Consider the following 20,799-nt stretch of genomic DNA (forward strand, 5'->3'; position numbering starts at 1 on the left):
CGGCCCCACCTAGTGGGATAAGGTGGAGAAAAAGAAGAAATGGAATAGTTTTATTTCATTCGCCACGATCCCAATTCTACAATAATTCTATACGTTAATCGTATCAGCAGTTTCTAAACGTATGAGTATACCTGTCTCTGTACGAATCTCTCTATAGGCGGCCGATCAGGTTTCTTATCCAATTCCGTGAGCTCATCAATGAGTCCTCTTAATCTGAAACATTTGGCATTCATTGTGCTGTCAAAGATATGATATATTTTATAAAGTTTTGACTAGGATAAACTACCCAATTATTGGCATTTTGTTACGATAAATTCGATTATAAAGATTGGCAGTGATAATTCGAATTGCGGTGCTTTTCCGGTCTTTATAAGTTTCAAAAGTACAGTTAACCTTCCTATAACACTGTACTACAACACGATAACGAGGTTTTTGTTTAAAATTATTTAGAAAATTAGATTATGCACTATGAACACACAATATAATATACGATATTTTATTACTCTCCTTTTTGTACTGACTTCTAGTCTCATACAACACGGTTTCGTACAACGCGGGACTTTGTAGGAACGTATCTACCGTGTTATAGGTTACCTGTGGTATAACAAGAAATCCTCCCTGCGTTACCACGATTTTGTGGGTAGTTATAATATTTCAGGGTGACCCTAATAATAAATATGGGACACAAACTTGTCGTCCATAGATTTCTGAGCGGCGGGGAATCTGGCAGCGAACAGGGACGACATGGCCGACACGGCGTCGTCCCGCGAGCCGGACCCCCCGCCCGACGAGCCGCCGATAGAACGGGAAGGACTGCTGGAACAATGCACTCTATATCTATAGACTGAAGGTGCAATTTAAAAAAGGGCTTTATTAAGCAACAGCAAAGCCGTTGTTGATACAATGTCCGGTCACCTCGCCGAACCCATGGCTTGCAACGAAGGGCTCGGCGAGTAAATTAACCCACAGACACAGCCCACTGAGTTTCTCGCCGGATCTTCTCAGTAGGTCGCGTTTCCGATCCGGTGGTAGATTTTGCGAAGCATCGCTCTTGCTAGGGCCAGAGTTAGCAATGTCTCCGGTTTGAGCCCCGAGAGCTCACCTACACGCTAGGGTCACGCTGATATAGCCTCTCAAGGCTATAAGCACAGGTAGGAAAAAAATATAAACAATGTAAATTTGAGGCGTATTTTTGACGAGGCTTTTATTGTTTAAAATTAATCTTATTACATTTCAAAGTTGAGTGGAGTAGTCGATTCATTAGAGTGAAAATAGAAGTCTGAACTTGTCTAGATGTGGTGGGCAGCCAGAACAGACAGATGCCTGAATCACGCTTACGACATTTTCAAGATAAACTTACACATACAAATTCCGAACAACAACATTGGAATCGTCGGTCTACCGAGCATTATCACCCGTTCAGTGGAAGATCTTCCCTTTGTCGTATACCACATAGATAATTCCCAAAATATAAAACCGAAAATAGCCAATTTTTTTTTAAATCAGTGATCTTTACTACACGCCAATTGCTATAATTAATTGGCTAAAAAGAATAAACATTTATTAAGAGGATTAATAAGCAATGGCCTCACCTGAGACTGCGACTCCGGACCCGTCGCGACAAGCCCTGCGGTGAGGGCGCGCGGGCTCCAGCATTGCCACTGCCGCCGCTATCCGAAAGGGACGCCCAGTTGTTCATACCGCTGCCCTGTGAACTGCTGCAAGAGAAAATACGGATATTAAAACAAGTTCTTATTCTTGAAGCATTTGTATAGGTTACTCCTTTTTCAAATCTTGCTGTGTCTCATAGTAAAATGTATTGACCCTTCGAATTTAATGATATTACCAAATACTAGTGCTGGAATTTTCCGTTAACATATCGAATGGCTTTAATGAGGGACAACATGCTACTCCGAACGAACATAATGTGAGTTAAGGACAAGAAGAAGAAGATGAGAAAAAGCCCACTGTGTTTCTCGCCGGATCTTCTCAGTGGGTCGCGTTTCCGATCCGGTGGTAGATTCAACGAAGCGTTGCTCTTGCTGGGGCTACTTTTAGCAACATCCTCTGGTTAGAGCCCCGTGAGTTTCACGCTCGATTACGCTGGCATAGCCTCTCAAGGCTACCAGCTTACGTAGGGAAATAAATGGAGACAGAAGATATTGGAAATTTAGCTGAAAATTCACGAGAATTACAGTGAATAATATTGTCCAAGGATACGAGATTAATATAGACGTTTTAATCGATCCAGTAAAGTTAAACTAGAACTTACTTGAGCGAGTTCTGATGTTGGCAATGAGGACACGGCGCCCGGGGCTGCGGGTCGCAGGCCGTCTGCACGGCCAGCAACCGCTCCTGGGACGAGCATTGTGACTGCAACAGAGCGGAGGAGTCCTACATTAATTTATTGAAGGGCGGGACAGCCGTTGTAACTATAGACCTTAGAACTTATATCTCAATGTGGGTGGCGCATTTACGTTATAGATGTCTATGGGCTCCAGTAACCACTTAGCACCAAATGGGCTGTGAGCTCGTCCACTCATATAAGCAATAAAAAAAATTATTGGAACAAATGTATACATTGCGGCTCAAGTATTGAAGCTAATGTTTGTTTTACAATAAACTTATATCGACACCAGAGGTTCGAAAAGGTCGTTTAAAAACTAGAGATGAAAATGCAGTTTTAGCTGCTAAAAACTTCGAGAAAACGTGCAAAAACTCTTACTACCTAGTAACCACATAATTATAAATACATAGTAATTCACACAAAACTCCAGAATCTTAGCCCATTAATTATTCTTTTTCACCGGACGAGGAAGAATTTCGTCGACCAAATTAATTGTTAACAGCACGAGCCAAAACAGCCACATAACGTTTCGAGATTGAGGCGATATTGCCGCGACAAATTTGGGTCATCGTTGGAGAATTCAAACAAAATTTATTTATGGAACGTACTAAATGAATTTATAATTAGGGATGCAGATGTCGTGTTTGAATTTTGATATCAACGGTTTTGAAAACGGAAGACGAAGAACTTCATAAAGATGATCTAAGTCAGTCTGATTTAAACTATGATATTACTGTAGGAAATGTTAATGTGAGTGTACCCTAATATACCTAAAAAAAGATATTTTCCAATAAATAATATATTTTATAACACAAAATTATTTGAAGATATCATTAACGCATTCCAAGGGCTTACAACGGTTTACAATTGAAACAAATTCTAAAAGCCTTCACTTCTGTATATCAGATCGCCCTTTGGCGAAGGCTCTCCCTAGAATTTGTCACACTTTTCTGTTCGTAGCTTTTCTTCTCCATATTACCCACAAAATACCCATAAATTATTTTCAAACTACTCACAAATTCCAAGAAGGAAGAAACGTTTATACGGTACAAATAAATAAATATTTACTAACAATCACGCCATGTTAACTGGTCCCGTGATAAGTTCGTGAAGAACTTGTGTTACAGGTACCAGATAACGGAAATAAATGTAAGATTTTTATTATACACATACATATATTTAATATACATCCATAACCCTGGAAAAAACATTTATCATACAAATATCTTCCCTTGGCGGGCTTCGAACCCGCGACCCCCTTGTGTAGTGACCATGTCACTTACAACTACACCAGACGGTCGTCACGATACATTCGGGTTCCGTATTTCACGTATTTACACTAATGGTAAAAGGTTTGTAAATTACCTATCTTAAGCCATGTCATTAACACTGAATAGATATTACATAACATATAACTCTGAACATTCGTGGACACACTCCGCTCTGTCCGTGTTAGGTATTGATACGTTTAAAAAATATGAAAAAATATTACGTTACGTGCGCAGTTTTCAACCGCATGACGCATGATTCAACTAAGGCATATTTTAGTTGGTCACACACAATATTTCTTCACAGCAGAATCAAAATTAACAATGTTGAAAAAATGTACTTCATTACAGAATTTATAGGTCTTTCTATCTTTTTATCATTGTTCTTTATTTTTATCACCAAACCTTAATTTCAAATATTTAGGATCAAACTATTACAGAATTCGCAACATCATATTGTATAAGAAGACCATAACGGCGCGGCGACTTAACTTCAATACATGTAAATTATTCACGTTAATAAATGCTACAATAAAATTAGATAATACGACCACACGCTGTATATATAGTAAACGTGTGCATTACAATAAATAGATAGGCAGGTTGTTTGTATTTGAATAGCTATTAAAAAAACGATTAACACCCTGTGAATGAATCATTAATCATTTTTATTATTTTTCTTAACCGGTAAACAACATTCAAGTATTTCATATATCTGACTATCATTATTCAATTTGGCACAACTATTGAATTACTAGAAAACATTACGACAAGAATCTCCTTTTGTGCAAAAATACTGTAAACAATATTATTTAGTACTATCAAGGTTATATGTTTATTTTTCGTAGGCGCAACAGTCTCAGCTAGAACTACAAGGTACTTGTCCGTAATAATAAGGAGAATGACTCCGCCTACTATAAGATATTTTGGTCAAAATCAACCACGGTACAGTCGCAACAGAACAGCTTATACCTTAATCCTTCTATAATCCTGTGACCGCTTGGAGGCAAATGAATAAAAATAGAGAAAGTGAAAATATCAAAAGTGTCAGAACGCTCTTATTGTGACCGCCTCTAATTACACACCCGACTCGGACGAGATTAACAATCTTCTCCATCACTGTGAACAAGCTCCTCACAGTACAAATTCGCAATAATAATGCCGGCGTCAGAGGAAGGAAGGTAAGCCTAAGAAGAAATTTGCGTGAAAGACGATATATGCAAGAGTGGAGTGAGCGAAGAAATGGTATATGATAGAGGAGTATGGTAGTACCTCAGGTGACTGGGAGAAGGGCAGGAGAACGGTGAATGCTGTCGCCATTTAGACCAGGGGTTCCCAAGCTTATTTTGTCTACTGCCCACTTTGAGAATAAATTATTTTTTAGCGCCCCCATTTTTTCACTTACTTAAAAACAACTATAGCGAGAGCTTAGTCAGTGTCTAAGAGTCATCCTAAATGAAATTACAAATCTCCTCCCAAGCCTCTACAAATCGCCCCCATTTTTTTTCTGGGTCTCTTACCCACAAGGGGACGTTATCGCCCACTTTGGGAAAGGCTGATTTAGACCAACATGCTGTTATAATGATATGACCATGATTTTTTGCCTAGATGCTAAACCAGAATCTAACCAACATGATTACGCCCTTACGATTAACAAAAACAAATCCATTCTTCATCGCAAGTGACAATGCGAGCCAAAATCCCTTCGTCCCTGTATCTGTTAAGTAATGCCAGGCATACCTTGACGCATTCGTCGCGCTAGCGATCGTTCAGTTCGTGCGGCTCCACTTATCAAGTTTTTTTACCTTGCTAATTTGACGCAAATGGACCAATATTATTTTGATGCTAACGTTGAAAGCCGCTGCTAACACAACAGCAGGTTGAGTATCGTCAGCTTCCTCTGTCGCCTTTAAATCACCGAAGACTTTGGTTTTCGAGCGACCATGGGCTTCGTTTTGGAGATCAAAATCTTCATATAGGAAGCGTTCAAATCAATAGAGTGGTGCGTTCGTTTTAAGTGTGCACTTCATACACGTCAGTAACATTGTGAGCCATTTGGTTGGCAGCATTGCTACCGCGACAGAACTCATATTCTATAATTATTCGTATTTTTAAAAATGATTGAATTTGAAAATAGAATTACAATTATTCTTTTAAAAATTTCTTTTAAATTTAGTGTTCGTTGCCACCCATAGATAAATTACGTTTCAAACGGCCAGTATTATAAGACGGCAACTTCATGGGTTAAGACATGTTTAAATGGTTATTTTACTGGACCACCCATTCACTTTTGCAGCCAACTGTACGGTCACCACTCACACAACTGTACACAGGCTGACTGTTCTAGCTTTCAAGGTTATATTTAGCTCAAACCAAAATTGGTCGTACCAGGTCAGCTACAATACGTTCTACAACCAGATAATTAGATATCCTCTCTATAGCCACTCCTTCTCCTTGTATCGTGTTCCTCAGTGCTGAGGGCTGTGACCTTTACGAAGCACTTTTGTTTGGCCCATGTTCCTCCATTCTTGCCTGTCCTCTGCATAGTGGGTAGCAACATTGACTATGACCGCTATGATGCCATAAAATCTGCGATAATGTCCATTTAGTTTTGGTTTAACGAGGACCCGTAACCCGAATCATTAGTGTTGTTTTTCCCTATAGATAAATGATATGTTTTATTGCCTTCATAGGTCGATGAGCATACGACCCATCTCTCAAAACCACTTGTAAGTCGTAGCGCTCAAGGAATATTCCGAAGGAAAATTTGTGCCCAAACCGGATAGTACGAACAGAAAGATATATCTGAAAACGCACAGTAGATGAATGCAGCAGTTCTGAGTACTAATAGGGGTAAATTCTGTGTGTAGTGGGAGATTTGATGAAAAATCATATGGTACATGAATCGAGTGTGAAGGGTTAGTTCGTCACGACTGTATTTTTATAATCAATGTGGAATCAATGATTTTAGTTCTATTACCTGTAATATTCGTGTGTATTATTTGAACTAAAAATTTATTAAGAAACCTTCAATGACCCTAGTTATATTTAAATGAATTTTGGTTCGTTTTTGCTAAAGCCCTCAGCGGAATTTTGAGCGCCCACTTAAAAAGATTTCACATGAAATGGAAGAAACTTTTTTAAACTGCAAAGTATTGAAGGCCATAAGAAGGCGACATGACTGTGGTCCTGATTCCATCACAACTAAAAAAAAACTCGCAGCAAACAGTATTTTAAAACGAAATTCAATAAAAATATTTATTACGCAATAGGAATAGATAAGGATGAGTTCTTGCGTAAAACTATCCATCACCTCACGAGATCCGAAGGAATAAAAACATCTTATGGGTTAGATGACTGAAACGCCGTAACATAAAACTGGTTTATAAATTTCATTAGTCTGTGCAAGGTCTTATTTTAAGTGCGAAGCGAGCATTCCCTTTGTTTCTCATTCAACATATAGTTCGAATAAAACTTTCACATTTCTTTGGACGATTCAGAATACCAGCAACTAAATGACACATCGCTAAATAAAATATCTGAAAATCATTATCAGAGAGACACAAACACTTGACTAAACACCAGTTCTCGGTAAGTCCTGAGTCACGTCGAGCTATTTTCACGTATTTTGAAACCAATTAACGCTTTCCGTGAAATAGCACACAAAACGCACGTGCAAATACGTCGTTAGAATAAAAGTGAAATGGCGGTACTTCAAAAAAAACAGAATTTAAAGTAATCGCGGGTAGTATTTCATACAAACTAAAAAGTACACGAAAATGCAACTTACTATTTAAATTAGATCAATCATCGGCATTGTACCGTTCACATCACTGCCTTTTTTTTATTGCTTAGATGGGTGGACGAGCTCACAGCCCACCTGGTGTTAAGTGGTTACTGGAGCCCATCCACAACGTAAATGCGCCACCCACCTTGAATTATAAGTTCTAAGGTCTCAGTATAGTTACAACGGCTGCCCCACCCTTTAAACCGAAAGGCATTACTGCTTCACGGCAGAAATAGGCAGGGCGGTGGTACCCACCCGCGCGGACTCACAAGAGGTCTTACCACCAGTAATTACGCAAATTATAATTTTGCGGGTTTGATTTTTATTACACGATGTTAATCCTTCACCGTGGAAGTCAATCGTGAACATTTGTTGAATACGTATTTCATTAGAAAAATTGGTACCCGCCTGAGATTCGAACGTCGGTGCATCGCGCAACACGAGTGCATCGGACGTCTTATCCGTTAGGTCACGACGACTGCCTATCGCAAAATACTCCTTCTCACGTCACGTTTGAAGAAAGACATGTTGTAATGCTCAGATAACATCGTAGAGGTAAGTTCATTCGAAGCTTTTGTGCAAAAATAAAACGCCGCGAGTCCTTGAAAAGCTCACGTTATGGACGATAAATAACACCACCCAAACACAAAATGTCCTTACACGCCATTACCAATATTATACCTTCGTGTTCCTGGGTGTACAAATAAAAGAAATGACGTCATAAAATTACCATGATGGTCTTTCGAACGCATTCATTTTATGTTTTATTCGGTAAAAACAAAAAGGTTGCGAAAAACTATGTCATAATAACGAAAGAGACCATACATTTTCATACGTACAACAAAAGTATTTACTATGGAAAATTCATGTATGAATTGTAAATTTATTTTTATGTGAAAAATAAATAGTTTTATCATAATATATTATAGAGTACACCGCGCTTAATTTCATTCCTTAGATGATCACGTCTACACCAACTGAGAGAGCACTCACTGCGAGTTTTTTAACGTTCTCGATAGCGTAAAAGTTAACTCGCATTTGTATGCAGTTGGAAAGGCGCCCCTAGCGGCAAAAATAGGCAAACGTTCCAACTCCATACAAATTTGAGTTAACTTTTACGTTATCGAGAACGTTTTAATCGTCGCACTAAGCAGACTGATTAGAGGCCCGTGAGCTCACTTACTCGCCCGGTTACTCCGGTATGACCCCCTAGGTTACAAGCTTAGAGGTAGGAAAAAGTTCCCACCGCCTATTTTACAATCTACATTTAATGTTTTGCATTTTGGTTTATTTTTCTCCGTGATCCCTCCGTACGCAATATGCTAAATAAATAAATAAATAAATATTTACTAACAGTCACGCCACGTTAACTGGTCCCGTGATAAGTTCGTAAAGAACTTGTGTTACAGGTACCAGATAACGGAAATAAATATAAGATTTTTATTATACACATACACATATTTAATATACATCCATAACCCTGGAAAATACATTTATATTTATCATACAAATATCTTCCCTTGGCGGGATTCGAACCCGCGACCCCCTTGTGTAGTGACCATGTCACTTACCACTACACCAGACGGCCGTATATTCATACGACACATCTATAGTTGCATTTGTGATAGATTTCTCCCACCGCTAGAAGGAACGCTTGCTTGAATCCGAAGCTCACCATGTGGATTTTTATAGCTCATATCGTCATCGTGCTGGGATAAAATTTATACTAGCTTTTAAGTTTAATAATTAAATATTAAACACAAAAGTTTCATAAAATAGGTTCAATTGTTTTGGCGTTACAATCGAAGTAAATATTTAAAAAAAGGGAGAAGAAACCAAACTATGTAAATTAGTCCCAAATCGCAATTTATGTTCAAAAGATTATTTACTAGAATAATGATTCAACGTAGGATTCAACACAAAAATAATCAAGACGTTATCTTTCAAAAAAATAATTCATCGATAGGTAAATTCTTGATATAGTTAATTGCATCATCATGAAATCACTGCATCATTATTGGGAGTATTAATACCAGACGAAAGTGATATATATACATCACGTAACTGTGTTCTGTTGATGTAATATCTATACTAATATTATAAAGAGGAAAGATTTGTTTGTTTGTTTGTTTCGAATAGGCTCCGAAACTATTGGACCGATTTGAAAAATTCTTTTTCCATTAGAAGCCGACATTGTCCCTGATGAACATAGGCTACTTTTTTTTATTTTTTGTTTTTTTTTTATTTCATGTGTGTTTTAATGTTTCCGAAGCGAAGCGAGGGCGGGTCGCTAGTACTTTACTTATAATATTATAAAGAGGAAAGATTTGTTTGTTTGTTTGTTTGTTTCGAATAGGCTCCGAAACTACTGGACCGATTTGAAAAATTCTTTTTCCATTAGAAGCCGACATTGTCCCTGATGAACATAGGCTACTTTTTTTTATTTTTTGTTTTTTTTTTATTTCATGTGTGTTTTAATGTTTCCGAAGCGAAGCGAGGGCGGGTCGCTAGTACTTTACTTATAATATTATAAAGAGGAAAGATTCGTTTGTTTGTTTGTTTCGAATAGGCTCCGAAACTACTGGACCGATTTGAAAAATTCTTTTTCCATTAGAAGCCGACATTGTCCCTGATGAACATAGGCTACTTTTTTTAATTTTTTGTTTTTTTTTTGTTTCATGTGTGTTTTAATGTTTCCGAAGCGAAGCGAGGGCGGGTCGCTAGTACTTTACGTATTATTTATTATTATAATATTATAAAGAGGAAAGATTTGTTTGTTTGTTTGTTTCGAATAGGCTCCGAAACTACTGGACCGATTTGAAAAATTATTTTTCCATTAGAAGCCGACATTGTCCCTGATGAACATAGGCTACTTTTTTTTATTTTTTTTTTTATTTTTTTTTTATTTTTTTTTTTTGGTTTCATGTGTGTTTTAATGTTTCCGAAGCGAAGCGAGGGCGGGTCGCTAGTATACATATATTTTGATGTTTACTTCTTGCCTCATAGTTAGCCATTCCAAGAGTTTAATAGCCAATATGCTGAAGAGTCTCTTCAAACTTCATTTGGATAAGGACGAGTCTGGGTGCTGAAGAAACATAGTGTGTTTCATTTCAAAGCTTTTTTTTTTATTGCCCTTGTAGGCAGACGATACGGCCCACCTGATGGTGAGTGGTTACCGTCGCCCATGGACTTCAGCAATGCCAGGGGCAGAGCCAAGCCGCTGCCTAGCGTTTTTTTTTAAGCTGGGCAAAAAAGCATGGCAAAACGAATTCTAAAATTGCACAACCGATATGCGCAGATGACGGAACATCTCATCCTCAGATATGTATTCGAAAGTTGATAATTTGAAATCTTGAACAATTTCTAGAATCCTTAACGGTTTAGTCGCTTCCAGAACTGACTTTTTTCCCCTACCTATGCTGTTAGCCGGAGGTATTGCAACACTGGCCCTAGCAAGAGCAGTGCTTCGCAGAATCTACCACCGGATGGAAACGCGACCATGTGATAAGATCCGGCGAGAAACTCAGTGGGCTCCAGAACTGACGAATAGGGATCATACAGAAATGAATCCCAGTGTCATTATAATCCGGGAAAATATTTGACAGGTAACATAGTGGCGTTTCATTATCTGTGAAAACGTCGAATTCGCATCGAGTACCCAAGGTTCCGTCCTTGGATTAGAGCCGCATGAGCTCACCTACTCGCCCGGTTACCCTGGCATAGATAGCCCTCTAGATTACCAGCTTAGGTAGGAAAAAAAAGAGTACCGAAGAGAGTTAAGTTACGGCGAACGAGTTAATTATAAAAAAAAGAATTTATTTAATTAAAACGATGTTTATTCGTTTGAATGTACTACAAGACTAATTTATAATTACAATATATTTATTAAAGTAAACTTATTGCTAAATCTGCAATGGTGCAGTTTCTGTTATGACGCACGGGGTCATCCGATGTGGATTCAGCAAATACGGGCATCGGGCGATTGCCTAACTCCTCCCTCCTTAAGATAGAAGCGCGTCCCGCAGCTTCCAGCAGCGTCCTCGATGCTAGTGTTCTCGGGGCTCTCGTTCTTTGATTGTAGTCGTCGCTGTCTCCACTGCCACAGCTTCCAGATGATTATTGCTATCAGAATGAGGTAGAGTCCCAGTGTTGACCAACTTGGGGTAGTCATCATAGTCTGCCAGTCGATGACAGGTTGTTGAATGTTTTCAACCCGGTCCATCAGTTCGTGGATGCTATCCAGAGATATATCTTTCAGTTGTAGGTTATAGCGAATATTCCCTTCTAGAATAGTGGTTTCGCTGGGAATGGGTACGATTTCATCAGCTGTAATAGTGTCCGTGTTTGTCTTCAGTGTTCGGTTGAATATTTCCACTTGACAATCGCTTGTAATGCTGGCGATGTATATTCCTGACATCTTTTTATAGTCAGATTTCCTTCCGCAGCGAGATTTCAGGATTTGTTCGTCTTTCAAGATGATAAGCCATTTGTTGTCTTCTAGTCTCTGGATCTTGCCTTGTTTCAGGTTCATCCTGGCACGGGTGCAGTTTGTGCTCTCGTGTTTTATAAGAGTTACTATGCAGTCTTCAGAGTTCTCCACAGGTTGGGTGTTCAGCGATGTGCAGAGTTGGACGTCTTGTGTGATCTTTTTGCAATCTTCCTCCAGGTATGAGTACTCGTTGGTTCCCAGTGCTAGGTATTTGGATTTAGGAATAATGGTGAGGTTTTGTTTATCTGGTATGGAGTATAGATGGATAAGGTCATAAAGGTTTTCATCTATGGAAGGGATATCTAGTATGAATGTTAGTGCGTCGTTTGTGCTATACGCTTTTACGCTAATAGAGCTCTCTATACTATGAATATTTTTAATACTTATTCTATCAACGGGTCTAAATTGGTAAAGTTTTTGAATAGCTGTTATTTCACTTATAAGACTGTGTGGAGCTATAATGCTAGGATGCATTACTTCTAGTTGTGCAAAGGTCATGGCGTCTTCTAATATAACTAATTTATCTAAGAGTAATTGCAAACTAAAATATATTTGGATATATAAATCTAAAAAGTGCAATCTGCTTATTACTACGTTATTACTTAAAGTGGCGTTTTTTAACATTGAACCTATCTTTTTCTGATTTTCGTCTAATAACTTGATCTGTTTACTAAATTCTTCAACTGCGTGCTTTGCTATGAATAAAGTTTGTTTTTGAGATGTGTTAATATTATGGACTGAATTACGTAGATTAGATAATTCATTTTCAAACTTAATAGCGTCTTCATAATCCAGATTACCTGTAATAGTTTTAACTACTGAACCTAAACCGTTAATTAAGCCACGTCTAAATCTATGGTGCGGTGCAATAAATGCTAACTTCTTCCCTATTAAATGTAAACTATTTTCTATTTGATCCTTATATGCTCTATGCAACTCTTCGTTACCTTCAGCAGCTTTAGTACTGGCATATAAAGACATAAGCTTTAAGGTTGTTTCATGTAAATACGATACGTTATATACGCAGGCCAGACTAAAAGTGTCTATCTGCTTCAAAATTTGTCCTTGTTTTAACAAAAGGATGCCATTACTATTGTCTATAGGATTAAGGGTCAAGTCGGCGGCTGTGTAGAGCACGAAGGCTCCTGCGATGAGGGTCCTGGAACAAGATGTGGTCTACGTAAGAGTTTGAAATGAACTCGAATCGATTTAGAATTTGGGTGGTGCCCTATAATTTCTGCGACATTATTAGGGTGTAAATGAATGATTTTATACGGACCTTTAAATACTGGTTTTGTCTTGTCGCTCCTGGTGGTTTTGGCGACCTGTTTGTAAACGGTTTCACCTACCTTAAACGTGATTGTTTGCGCTGCCTGGTTTCTCTTTTCTATTACCTGCTCTTTGTTCTTAGACACGTGGGCTGCTATACATTCCTGTACTGCTTCTGCATTCTTGCGGTGATTGAGGACATAATCTTGATAAAATTCTTTAGGATAATATAGCTCTAATGGATTTCGGGATGCCGTATGACCGAATAAAAGCTCACGTGGTGTATAGCCTGTAGTAGAATGAATAGCGTTGTTATAGGCGATTATAGCGTATTTCATGATCAATTGTATGGGGTCGTCTTTATTTGTCATTCTTTGAATTCTTATTATTTCTGCGATGGTTGAATGAAATCGTTCAATGGGTGAGTTAGAGTTTGGGTTGTAAGGCGTCGTGAAGTGAATGTGGATATCATGCGAAGCACATATCTCTTTTATGACGTCATTATCGAACTTTGTATCTGAGTCTGTGGTGATTTTAAGAGGTAGTCCTAGTACAGAAAATACTTGTAATAGAGCTTCTGCGATGTGAACACTACTAGAAGCATTCAGAGGCACCGCCTGGGCAAATTTAGAGAAATTGTCGATAATTGTTAAAAATGTTGCACCTCCAGTACTATAGAGATCCATGAACAAGTGTTGAAATGGCTTCGTAGGTGTCTCTGTTATAATCAATGGAGGTTTTAAAGGATTTCTTTCATATTTGGCCTTTAGGCAAAGGTCGCATTGATTAATGAACCTTTGAACTGTCAATAACATATTAGGCCAGTGATAATTCCTATGCAGATGCTTAAAGGTCTCTTGGATACCGCGATGCGATGATTTACCTTCGTGATATCGCTTAATGAGTTCTTGTTGTTCAGTTTTATTTTCAACAAGTGTGACCCGCGAAGTACATCTTATTAATTTAGGTCCTCTGTCATTAAATATCGTAGTATACACTCTTGAAAAGGCTAAGTATAGATTTTCGTCGTAAAAATAGCAATGAAAAACACGGTCAGCTATTGTGTGTTCTTTTAAAAATTTGATAATTTCTGATTCAGTGTTATTTACTGGGATGAAAACATCCTTAATAACTGTCCTAGAGTTTGTTGATCTGTCCTCTACTCTGTATGTAGAACCTGGTGTGGACCTAACGTAAAATTGTTTCAACTGTCTATCAATAGCGTCGGATATTATAGGGATACCGTTATTTTCATTATCAGGTTGGGTATGATTTGTAGAAACTAATTGATCGGGGTCGACTGTTGTTGCACTCCTTGTGTCTGTCTCTTCGTCAATTTGAGAGGGATAGATACTGGTCATTTCTACGTCATTGTTGTTATAAGGTTGGTCGTTATTGTCAGTATTGTTACGTTCATTGTCTTGGTTATTCGGGTCATTAGTTTCTATCTCTGCCTGTCTACGGGCGTTTTCGAATATTCTATTTATTATGTTGTCGTCACTATTGTCATCAACATTAACAGCTAGAGAATCTATACTATTATGAAAAATTTTTGCTCGGGATAGTGCATCTGCGTTAGTGTTTTGTTTGCCCTTTTTATAAACAACTTTGTAATCATACTCTGCTAACTTTAGTTTCCATCGTGTTAATTTAGAGTTAGGGTCCTTTAGACTCATTAACCATGTAAGGGGTCTATGGTCCGTATAAATTGTAAATTTACGGCCATATAAGTAAGGTCTAAAATACTTAATTGCCCATACTATCCCTAACAGTTCTTTCTCTATGGTAGAGTAACGGATCTCAGTATCTGATAATGTCCTTGAGGCATAGGCTACTGGTTTATCTGAGCCCACATTGCCTTGGGAAAGTACTGCTCCTAAAGCAAAGTCAGATGCGTCTGTCGTTAAAATAAACGGTTTGTCGAAGTCAGGGTATTGCAGGATTGGGGCGTTTGTTAGAATTTGTTTGCATTTATCAACTGCGTCTAAAAATTCGTTTGTATGTTCAACCTTTGCGTTCTTTTTTAGACATGCTGTTAAAGGTTTCGTCAACTTCGCAAAGTCCTTAATAAACTTCCTATAGTACCCGACTAGTCCTAAGAAAGCTTTTATGTCTTTTTGCGTTTGTGGTATAGGGAAATTTAATACTGCTTTAATTTTGTCCTTGTTAGGATTTAGTCCTTGGTCAGTCAATTCATGTCCTAGAAAGTTAACGTGCTTCTGTAGAAATTCTGATTTGTCTAACTGAACTTTCAAATTATGCATTTTGAATCGCTGAAATACTAATTTCAGTTTTTCATTGTGGTTTTGTAGGGACGTCGCGGCTATTATGACGTCATCTAAGTACGTAAATACGTTGTCTATACCTCGGAGTATATGGTCCATAAGACGCTGGAATGTGCTCGGGGCATTTTTTAGTCCGAAAGGCATTCTTAGGAACTCATAGTGGCCTCTTTCGGTAGTAAACGCTGTTTTCTCTACGTCTTTAGGGTGCATTTCTAATTGATGGTAGCCGCTTGCTAAATCTATGGTCGTGAAATATTGTGCGCGCCCTAATCTGTCAAGGATGTCGTTAATGTTTGGTAAGGGGTACTTGTCTTCTATAATTCTGTCATTAAGTCTTCTATAGTCAATAACAAGTCTCCATTTAACTTTTCCTGATGCATCCGGTTTTTTCGGAACAATGTGTACCGGGCACGACCAAGGGGAGATACTTTCCCTAATGATTCCTTGTTTTAACAGACTATCTACCTGTTTCTGTATCTCTGTTCGTTGTTGGGGAGCCTGTCTATAACTTCGTACAAAGATGGGGGTGTCGTCGGTTAGTCTTAATTCGTGTTTTACTGTATGGGTAAACGATAAAGGAATGTTTTCCGAGTAGAATATGTCACGGTACTGATAGCAGATTTTAGTAATTTCCCGTTTTTCTTCCTCGTTCATGTGGCTGGTACGAATTTTCTTTAAATTTTCACAAAGTTCTTTATCTATGTCAGTTTCCGTCTCAATTTTGTTAATTTCGTACTTCTGACTGTTTTCTACCAAATGTGACGGTAGTGGGCTTAGGGCTAGCATACGATTGTTACTCACTATTTGCGGTGTATCATTATAATTGATTATAGATGTCCTGAAAGTCCCGTTTTTTACTGTCACTATCGCGGCTGGTGACTTTAATCCTTTAGACCAAGTGAAATCGTCACAAATATAATAACCGTCGGTGTAGTTTGTTTTAACCGTTATAAACCTCTCGCAGTTCGGTTCTATTTTAACTTGCTTTACCGGATAGTCGAAATAGATTGGTATTTCGGTATTAAATGTTCGCAACACTTTGTTTTTGAAATCTATACTACAGCCTAATTTTTTAAACAAGTCCATCCCAATAAGGCCCTTATATTTTGGGTCAAAATCAAACAATAAAAATTTATGGTGTATATCGGTGTTGAACAGGCACGGTAAAGGTAAAATTGCAACGTGCTCGTGACGAGTAGTAGCATGTGCGGTTTTTACTGTAAATGGCTCACGTTCGATGCAGTGTTCGAGGCTAGTACCGGCTATCACATCCGGTGATATCATACAACGTGAGGCACCAGTATCTAATAGAAATTTACCTTGAAACTCCGGTAATTCGATGTAAGGGAGGTGGTCTTTGCCGTGGTGGTTGAGGTTAACAGTCTTTATCAGCTGAGGTTCGATTGGTCCTCGTCCTGAAGAAAATCCTGTTGATTTGATTCTTCTCCCGACATATCTGGCATATACTCGTAGTTTTGGTCGCTGTATTGCATGTTATGGTTATAGTACTCACCACTGTAATATGGGTCGTAATTGTCAGGGTAATACTGCTCCTGGCTATGCTGTGTGTAGAACATTTCTTCCGGTGCAAAGCGCGGTTTTTCGGGCTTTTTTACTGACCTCATAGTGACGTCTGATACTCTTTGTGGTGGGTTTATTTGCTGTCGAGGTACATTTAGTTGTGGTCTAAAGTTGCCTGTATTCCTAAAGGTACCTGATCCGCTAGGTCTCACCTTACCTGACGCCGGACCACTCCTCCAAGACGGCATGGTTGGCCCTCGTTGTGGTTTTAACTCCGGGTTCCAACTATTGCGCGGGGGAAGGTTACTTACCGGGTAAGAGATTTGGTTAGACTTAGTTATTTCCTTTTGCTTATGCTGTATATTTAGTGAACTAAAACTATTATTAAATCTATTAAAAGCTAATCGGGCTTCCTCTTGTCTAGCCGTTACTATAGCTGCTTCTAGAGTCGAGGGTTTTGAAATCCTCACCCCAATAGATACGTGAAAGTCTAAGTGACTTACATATTGGTCTATTACCATATTTTCGTAGTATGACTTATCTGTGTGTCTACCTACCACGTTTAATGTGTCTAATATTTCTCGCAAACGTTTACCAAATGACTCTGCGTCTTCGTTCTTATTACGACGCAACCTTATTAATTCTTGCATCAATTGTATTTCGTTGCGTGGTTCGCCTAATCTACGCGTTAGTGCTGTTTTAATAGCTTGCCAACTATCCACGTTTCCCTCGGAAGCTATTGCACAAATTGCAGTATCGCTCAGTTTACTCTTAATTAAGCTAATAAGAGCGGGGTGTACCCTAACTGGTTGATCCAATAATGATATAACATTTTCTACTTCTTTAATAAAATAGTTCAATGTTTTAGGGTTACCATCGTACTTAGGTAACAGTTCAGAAATGAACTTAAAAGTTGCTAGTTCGATGTTTGCCATTGCCATCTTTATAAGCTATACAACACAAAACTATAAAACTCACAATTAAATAACTTTGTAATAATGTTTTACGTAAGATTATTAGCTAGTACTCTGCTTATTCTGTACGACAAAAGCGTGAAAATGAATTATCAGCAACGTTATATGATCCGCGATTTTAGCAAACAATAAAACGTACCTGTGATTTATAATATTGCTATCCAAGCGAATTACAACTGTGTCATTGACTTAAGCATATAAAAAAAAAAATACCTATCAGATTAACCTACTCTAGTGTATGTAGTGCTTTGTTTATAACTATTTTAGTCTATACACAAACACACATAACATTCAGGATATAACGGCAGGAAATATAGCACAGGAAACTGGGAATACAACTTGCACTCACCCCAATGTCCTTTGCATCTCCAACCGGGCCTTGTAGTACAGCAGGACTCCCAATTCTCCGGAACTCCCGCTTGATGATAGTCGCCGTTCGTAGATTCGTTGTATGAGCTCGCGAAAATAACGGTCGATACCGTTCACTCAAGCCTGAAGAGTTATATTCAAGGCGAGTGTCGCCCCCACACAACGTGGTCTCGCCTTGTCGTGGCGGTGGGGCTTAAGCGTGCACCCCGATACCGTGGAGCAGCGTTGTCTGCACAGGGGTGCCGCGAACTAAGAAGACTGCACACCGTGTTCCCTTTTCCCACCTTTGCTAAGCAAAGGGTGCGTGAAGAGGGAGAGGGCTCCCTTCTGGAGCCCTCCTGTATGCTAGGCCATGTCCCCGGCGGCTCTCTGGCTGTTAAAGGGGAAGGCCCTCCAGAGGGGGGTACCGGTACGCCGGCGTGGCCACAACGTGGTCAGACGTGTGGGTCTGTCAGTAATGGTAGACCCACGTGGATGAGAAGTGAACCGGAGGGCATTCCCTTCCGGTCGCTGGTCGCCATGTCCCCGGCTGCCTCTTGGTGGCTACAGGGGAAGGCCCTCCAGAGGGGGGTACCGGTTTACCGGCGTGGCTTCGTAGAAGCATACCGTAATCCCTACCGAGTAGGAGGCGGGGGCCGCTGCCTAGCAGGGGCCGCGAGGATGCGAACCTCTATAAAAAATGCCCTAATCTTAAGCTTGTGACGTGTCCGGTGATGAGATGAGTGGCTGGAGGGAGTCCAGTCGTGAGGACCGTCCCAGGGGACCGACCCCTGGTTAAATAAAAAGGAACAAATATAATGATGGCAAACTTCAAACAAAAATTACCCCAGGAGGGTACCACCTTAGGTGGAGAATCCCTCCGTGCTTCCACCTCGGTGGGAGCACGCTGCCCCGCGTATTCTGGGGGGGGCAAAGAATGCCAAGATGAAGGGGGCTGTGCGACGGGCAGCGGAAAACCCGTCGAACCGAGGTGTGCCAGCGCTGGCTCGACGCGCTCTGCGCTCGTCAGCGACGGCGAGGCAGTTGATCCAAAAGGGACAACCGCCAAGAAGATCAGGCGGAAGAGGAAGTCGTGGCGAGTTTCCTCTCGTGAGGGGGTAGGGGAGCCAGCGTCGTCCTCTGGTGCGGATGCCCCACCGGAGAAAGTGCTGGTAGTCTCCGAAGCGGCCTCTGCTGCGGAGGAGATGCCGCCCCCTAAAGGGAGACCCGCCCGTAGAAGAGGCGCACCGTCACCGGCACCATCATCAGTGTCGATGTCTGTCGCCTCACTAGACGGGCAGACGACGGAGGAGGAAGAGGGTGGTCTTCAGGACCCTGCCTTGGTCATAGACAGGGCCATGAAGACCATCAAATCATATGCGGCCAACGGCACCAAAACCAAAGCTGCTGGCCGAAAACTGCGAGAAGTGGTCTCGCAGGTCTCGAAGGTTCTGCCTTCGGTTGCTTCTGCCAATGACCAGGTAGTACAGCTGATGGCGGAAAATTCGAGGCTTCGAGCACAGCTTCAAGCACAGCAGCAACCCAATGACGGCGCAGCGACGCCTTGGGCTACTGGAGCCCCTCGGGGCCCCCGTCCCCCGGCGCTGACTGGCGACCGATGGCCTGTGCTGCCACCACCGCGTGTGGCACAACAGCGGCCGCGTCTCCCGTCACCGCGCTCTAGGGAGACGTCCGCCGCCGAGCGACGGCGGACACTCGCGGGGCCACGGATGTTGGCTCCGCCAGAACCAGCAAACTTCAGCCTGGACGAGGTCATCAGCCGCACTGTCCAGGCTGTAATAGAAAGGCTGGGCGGCAGGTTGGCAGCTCTCGAGGCGAAAGTCTCGGTCTCGGCTGACACTAGGCGGCCGGCGGTGTCGGGTGCTTTGGCCACTCGTCCTGCTCCCGTACGAGCTCCGGCCACCAAGTCGGGCCCGGGACGGGCTAAAACCAAGCGAGGGGGTGGCGCTATAGCGAATCCTCCACTACAAGCACCCCAGTCCCGTCCACTGCCTCCGCCTCCGTCAAATATGGACGAGGGGTGGAACGTGGTGGCCAGGCGGGGCACCAGAAAGGCCCCACCGGCAGCTCCTCAAATGGGTAGAGCGCCGGCGGCCAAGGCGGCTCAAGCTGCACCCCAACAGGGTCGAGCGTCTGAAGCCGCCAAGAAAAACCAAAAAAAGAAGTTACCGCGCGCGCCTCGGTCGGCAGCAGTGGTTCTTACCCTACTGCCAGCCGCTGAAGCCAAGGGCATGACATACAGAGATGTCATCGCCCGGGCGCGTGCGGCAGTTGACCTGGGCGAGATTGGGGCGGAGGAGGGCCTCCGCTGCAGGCAGACGGCCAACGGGGCCAAGCTGCTAGAATGTCCCGTTGCCGATAGTGCCGGCATCGCGGAGCGTCTGGTGGCGAAGCTCCGTATGGTCCTACCTGAGGAGGAGGTGCGGGTGCACAGGCCGGTGAAAATGGCCGAATTAAGAGTAACCGGCCTGGACGACTGTACCACCAGGG

General features: G+C 41.1%; 1 protein-coding gene across 6 annotated transcripts in view; it reads right to left on the reverse strand.

Moving 5' to 3' along the window:
- Nucleotides 1-20,799, reverse strand: part of LOC101740445 (microtubule-associated serine/threonine-protein kinase 2) — a 126,183-nt gene that overhangs the window by 44,048 nt on the left and 61,336 nt on the right. For 3 of the 6 annotated variants that reach the window (XM_021346221.3, XM_062676436.1, XM_062676435.1), the window contains exons 6-9: nucleotides 2,273-2,376; nucleotides 1,593-1,718; nucleotides 691-816; nucleotides 132-213 (exon numbers count right to left, since the gene is read on the reverse strand). In XM_021346221.3, coding sequence (XP_021201896.2) covers nucleotides 132-213; nucleotides 691-816; nucleotides 1,593-1,718; nucleotides 2,273-2,376 — 438 coding nt within the window. The remainder of the gene's footprint in view (nucleotides 1-131; nucleotides 214-690; nucleotides 817-1,592; nucleotides 1,719-2,272; nucleotides 2,377-20,799) is intronic. The other 3 variants (XM_062676434.1, XM_021346223.3, XM_062676433.1) reach the window with 3 other exon arrangements.

This window comes from Bombyx mori, chromosome 27, assembly GCF_030269925.1.
Source record: "Bombyx mori chromosome 27, ASM3026992v2".
Classification (NCBI taxonomy): Eukaryota; Metazoa; Arthropoda; class Insecta; order Lepidoptera; family Bombycidae; genus Bombyx; species Bombyx mori.